Genomic DNA, 5661 nt, shown 5'->3' on the forward strand with positions numbered 1-5661 from the left:
CGCCTCTGCCAGGCCAGCAGGAGCTTCCTGGAGTGCTTCCTGACTGCCCCCGTGGGGCTCAGCCCCACTCGTGTGCTGCCCTGCTTCCCTTCCCCTCTGGCACAGCCCTGGGAACGCTGCTGCAGTGGGAAATGCCTGGTTTGTGGCTGGCTTTTTGTGAAGATTAAAATGAGTATTGTATGTGTTGTGTTAGACAGCAGTGCTGTGTTGATGCTCTGAAGTAGTGTGGTAAATCTAGTTTTAGGTAATAACAAAATGCTAAAATAGAAACTGTGCTGTGGAAGATACTTTTTTCTAAAGAAAGGACTGGCACTGAGATAGCAGCCACAAGACACCCGAATCTTCCAGAGAAGGAGAATTTATTGCTTCCTTATCAGGAGAAATGAACTCCTTCCTGCCTGCTCAGCCCTGACCACACCATCAGGATTCAGAGGAAGGAGCTGACCCTGCCCAGACAGAATCCTGTGTGGGAATGGAATTGATGCACCAGGGATGAGGTGTGTGAATCTGCAACAGGCTGCTGTTTTTAAGGGTTAATCCTCTGTTAACTGTGTCCTTTTTCAGGCTTATGCTGAAAAAGGTACCTGGACATCCATAACTCTTTGTTTAGATTGTCTCATATTGTCCTAATCCAATTTGTCCAAATCATTATTACTCTAATTGCATTACTATTTTCACAACCATTTTATTCCTATTAAACTTTGAACATTTTAAAAACCAAGTGACTGGCGTTTTTCACACTGGTGCTCTGTGCAGGGAGGCTGCTTGGTGCTTCCAAGGTATCCCATGGCAACCAATAAAGTCACAATTAAAGCCACAGCTTAAGGAAGGCTTCCCAGCTCCTGCCCCAGCCCTGAGGACCCAGCTGGATATCAGAGGGATGAGCAGCCAGGTACAACAGGACAGCAAATCCCGGCCACCACAAAAGCCCAGCGTGCTTGGGAAGCAGCCCAGCCCCGAGAGAAGGATAAAAGGAGAGCCACCCGTGGCCCCTGGCACGCTCTTTCCTGTCACCCTGTTTTTTTAAAGTTCTTCTGAGCCTTCTGATGTTTTCATTTCTGTAACGAACCTTCTCACACGCTTTATGTAAATAACTCGTTGTTTTGCATTCTTTTACGGAGGAAAAGAAAATGGATGGACAGTTGGTTTGTCCAGTGTGGCCACATCCAGTCGGAATTAAACTTCCCTCTTTTTTGCCTTAGAAAATCCAGTGTCTGCGTCCTCATGTTTCGTGTCCTAAAGTGACAATTTCCGCCCGGCTGAAAGGCAGGATGTGCACAGAAAATGTTCACAGAAAATGGGGCAGTGCAGGATGTGCACAGAAAATGGGCAGTGCAGGATGAGGGCAGTAAATGAGCAGTGCAGGATGTGCACAGTAAATGAGCAGTGCAGGATGTGCACAGAAAATGGGCAAAAAAATGGGCACAGAAAATGGGCACAGAAAATGGGCAGTGCAGGATGTGCACAGAAAATGGGCACAGAGAATGGGGCAGTGCAGGATGTGCACAGAAAATGAGCAGTGCAGGATGAGGGCAATAAATGGGCAGTGCAGGATGTGCACAGTAAATGAGCAGTGCAGGATGTGCACAGAAAATGTTCACAGAAAATGGGGCAGTGCAGGATGTGCACAGTAAAATGAGCAGTGCAGGATGAGGGCAGTAAATGAGCAGTGCAGGATGTGCACAGAAAATGGGCAGTGCAGGATGTGCACAGCAAACAGGGCAGTGAGGGTCCCAGCTGCTGACGAGGGTGCCAGGGCTGTGGCACACAGCCCTGTCCCAGGCAGGCAGGAAGGGCCCTGGGCTCTGATCCCCTGCCAACAGCGGGGGGCTCAGCCATAAAAACAAGGAAATGGCTGGCTGCACACACGCTGCTGTGTCTCTCCTGCCGAGGCACAGAGCTGGAGCAGCTCTCCTGGAGCTGGCTGAGGTGGGATCCTCAGGCTGGGTGCTGCCCAGCTCCTGGTGGTTTTTTCCCCCCCTTTTTTCTCCTCTTCATTGAGAAAATGGCCTTACCAAGGGAAGCACCTTTCCTCCCTCGCAGTAACACAGAGGCTGACCCTGCCAGCTGATGGCTGAGTTACCTGTGGTGACAAAGGGCAAATGACCAGGGAGGAGTGTTCTGGTGAGAGCAGGAGCTCGGGAGCACAGTGACTGCTCTATAAAACCAGGACATACTTTCACACCAGCTGGAAGGGCTGCAGGCTGGGGAAGTTTGCTCAGGTTTTAATGGCTCACTCATTAGCAGTTCGACCAGATCTGTCTATTTCCTACACTTGGAATAAGAAGCTGAGGTGGGAACGTTTCCTCTTTCACAGTCCCAGAGCTACAGCTCTCACCAGCGCCTCGGCAACACAAGGGCTTTATTTACACTGCACAACCTTGAGGTGCCAGCACAGAATCACACAAAGGGAAGGGCTTGGAAGAGAACTTAAATCTCCTCCAGTTCCACCCCCTGCCACGGGCAGGGACACATTCCAGCAGACCAGGTTGCTCAAGGCCTTATCCAACCTGCCCTGGAACACTTCCAGGGCTGGAGCATCCACAACTGTCCGAATTGCACCCCAGAATCCCGATTTTAGCCTGCTTTGAGCAGGCCTGTGATTGCCCAGCTGTGCTGGGATGTCACGTACACACTCCCTGCCCTCATCCCCTGCTGTCCCTCCTCACCCTGTCCCCCACCCTAGTGCCCCATGTCCCACACCCTGTGCTGAGAGGGGTCCTGTCTCTCCTCGCTGTGCCCCTCCTGCAGCCCTGTGACCTCCTCCCCGTGCCTTATCCCCTGTCTCCTGTCTCTCAGCCCTGTCCCTGGGCTCCAGCTGCCATCCCCAATCCCCCCATCCCCGGTACCCTCCTTTGGGCCAAGTCCCGTGTCCCAGCCCTGCTCCCGCCTCTCCAACCCCAAACCCCATCCTCTGTGCTGCTGCTCCCTCTGCCCTGCCCTCCACGTCCCATTCCCCATGTCTGTGCCCTGTCCCCCATGCTCTGCCCCTGCACCCCTTCTCCATGCTCTCCCCTCGCTGTCTCCATGCCCCACCGCTCCTCCGCTCCCGTCCCCGCCGGAGCCCGTCCCCGTGACTCTGTCCACATGACACCGCTGTCCCTATCCTGGCCTCCCGTTCCATCCCCGCCTCCTTTCCGTTCCCGCCTCCTTTCCGTCCCCGTGCCCGCTGCTTTTCCGTGTCCCCGTGCCCGCTGCCCCGGCCGGTGGCCCCCGTCCCCATCCCCACCCCGGCCGGTGCCCCCGTCCCCATCCCCATCCCCATCCCCATCCCCATCCCCATCCCCATCCCCATCCCCATCCCCGTCCCCTGCCCGCTTCGGCGCTGTCCGGCGCTGTCCCGGCGCTGTCCCGGCGGTGTCCCCGTGTGTCCCGGGCCATGTCTGGGCGGGCGGTGCGGGTGCTGCGGCTGGGCGCGGTGCCGTACGCGGAGGCGCTGCGGGTGCAGGAGCGCTGCGTGGCGGCGGCTCGGGCTGCGCGGGGCCCGGCGGCGCTGCCGGTGCCGGCGGCGGCCCGGGGCGGCCCGGAGGAGCCGGCGGCGGAGAGCGTGGTGCTGAGCGAGCCGGCGCAGCCCGTGTACACCTGGGGGCTGCGGGGCGCGCCGGGCGCGGCGGAGGCGGCGGCGCTGCGGGCGCGGGGCGCGGCGCTGGTGGCGGCGCGGCGCGGCGGGCACATCACCTTCCACGGGCCCGGGCAGCTGCTCGCCTTCCCCGTGCTCGACCTGCGCCGCCGCCGCCTGCCGCTCCGCGCCTACGTGGCCGGGCTGGAGGCGCTGGTGCTGCGGCTGTGCCGCCGCCTGGGGCTGGGCACGGCCCGGGCTCTGCCGCCGCCCTACACCGGGGTCTGGATGGGCGACAGCAAGCTCTGTGCCATCGGTGAGAGGGGACGGTGAAGATGGAGCCGGGCTGGGAGAGCTGGGGGTGCTCACCTGGAGAGGAGAAGGCTCCGGGGAGAGCTCAGAGCCCTGGCAGGGCCTAAAGGGGCTCCGGGAGAGCTGGAGAGGGACTGGGGACAAGGGATGAGGGACAGGACACAGGGAATGGCTCCCAGTGCCAGAGGGCAGGGATGGATGGGATATTGGGAATTGTTCCCTGTGAGGGAGGTGCCCAGAGCAGCTGTGGCTGCCCCTGGATCCCTGGCAGTGCCCAAGGCCAGTCTGGACCAACCTGGGTATGGTAGGAGGTGTTCCTGCCCATGGAACTCCTCCCAGCCCAACCCAACCCATCCTGCGATTCCCTGGGCACAGGGGCAGGGCACTGCGGGAACCTGGAGCTGTGGGCACCGGGCAGGGAGGGAGGGAGCGTGCAGGGGTGGGACTGGCACCCAGGAGGAGGGCACAGCACAATCTGGAGCCCCTGCAGCCCCCCCAGGCGCCGGCACTCGGCACCCCTTGCTCCCAGGGCTGGCTGCCTGCAGCCCAGTACCAATCCTTCCCCTTCCCTTGCACCCCTCCACATCCCATACCCCTCCCTGCAGCCTGGATTTGGAGTCCTGCAGCTCTGCCCATGTCCAAGCCCACTGGAAATTCCAGCGGTGGGAGGTGCTGGGGGATGCTGGGCTGCGGTGGAGGGTCTCAACACGCTGCTCCCCACCTGCCCCAGTTTTGGGGAGGCCTGGCAGGAAACCCAATTTTTGGGTTTCCCCTGGAAGAAGGGAGCACAGCGTGGTGGGGGAAGAGTTTTCCGTGATCTGGGCAGCATGGTCACTCGGTGTGTCCCAGCAGGGCAGCCCTGGTGCAGGTGCTGACGGGGGGGATGCTCTGGCCCCGCAGGTGTGCACTGCGGGAACCACATCACCTCGCACGGGCTGGCGCTGAACTGCTGCACCGACCTCTCGTGGTTCGAGCACATCGTGCCCTGCGGGCTGGAGGGCAAGGGCGTCACCTCGCTCAGCCGCGAGCTGGGACAGCACGTCGCCGTCAGCCACGTCCTCCAGCCCTTCCTCGACTCCTTCCAGGAGGTGTTTGAGTGCACTTTGGTCTCCTCGGAAGAGCCCGGGGTCTAGGATCCTTGTGCTGCCTTGGCTGGGTGTGCCCCGGGCCAGGGCAGCCCCCGGGGGTCTCTGTGCTGAGACGAGTTCTTGTGCCTTTGCCTGTGGACTGTGAGTGGACCGTGGCACAGCAAGGCTGCTGCTTGACATCCAAACCTGCCCTGGGAGTCTCCATCCCTCGGCTGAGACCTCCGTGGGTGCCACTGACCATCCAAACCTGCCCTGGGGCTGCTCTCTGCATCCCCATGAGTCTCCATCCCTCGCTGAGACCTCCGTGGGTGTCACGTCCCCACGTCACTTGCTGGGGAAGTACACAAACAGGTGCTTTTGTGGGGTTTTTTTATCTGCTTTTTGCCCTACAGAAATTAAAAGATTTGTGTGAATGCTCACGGGTTCACAGGAATTCACGTGGGTCATCCTTGCTGGTGGGTAAAAGGAGATTTTATATATAAAGAGAGTTGCTGGGAACTTTGGCTGCCGATCCTTTTCTCATTTGCTTACCCCAAGACTTTATCAATTCCGGCCTTTTTCTCACCCTGATCCCAGGGAAGTCCTCACGTGGCGGGGATCCTGGCGCCAGGGAGGGTGGAAGGGGGCTGTGAGCCCTGGTGGGAAGGTCACGGGAGCGCTGTGGAGGCAGTGGGAAAGGGGGAGGAGGGGGAAAAGGCTCGC

The 5661-nt window shown here is 59.6% G+C and overlaps 1 protein-coding gene across 1 annotated transcript; it reads left to right on the top strand.

Moving 5' to 3' along the window:
- Positions 1 to 3277: 3277 nt before the first annotated feature.
- On the top strand, positions 3278 to 5457 carry LIPT2 (lipoyl(octanoyl) transferase 2). Its single transcript, XM_050980314.1, has 2 exons — positions 3278 to 3875; positions 4772 to 5457. The coding sequence occupies exons 1-2, from the start codon at positions 3380 to 3382 to the stop codon at positions 5002 to 5004; spliced, it is 729 nt and encodes a 242-aa protein (XP_050836271.1). The 5' UTR covers positions 3278 to 3379; the 3' UTR covers positions 5005 to 5457.
- The last annotated feature ends 204 nt before the right edge of the window (positions 5458 to 5661 follow it).

Source organism: Serinus canaria, chromosome 1 (assembly GCF_022539315.1).
Source record: "Serinus canaria isolate serCan28SL12 chromosome 1, serCan2020, whole genome shotgun sequence".
Classification (NCBI taxonomy): domain Eukaryota; kingdom Metazoa; phylum Chordata; class Aves; order Passeriformes; family Fringillidae; genus Serinus; species Serinus canaria.

Excerpts from the sequence above, each read along its gene's own strand:
- LIPT2 (XM_050980314.1), top strand. The coding sequence starts at position 3,380 with ATGTCTGGGCGGGCGGTGCGGGTGCTGCGGCTGGGCGCGGTGCCGTAC. Across the intron at positions 3,876-4,771 it reads CAGCAAGCTCTGTGCCATCG|GTGTGCACTGCGGGAACCAC; the intron begins GTGAGAGGGGAC and ends CTGGCCCCGCAG.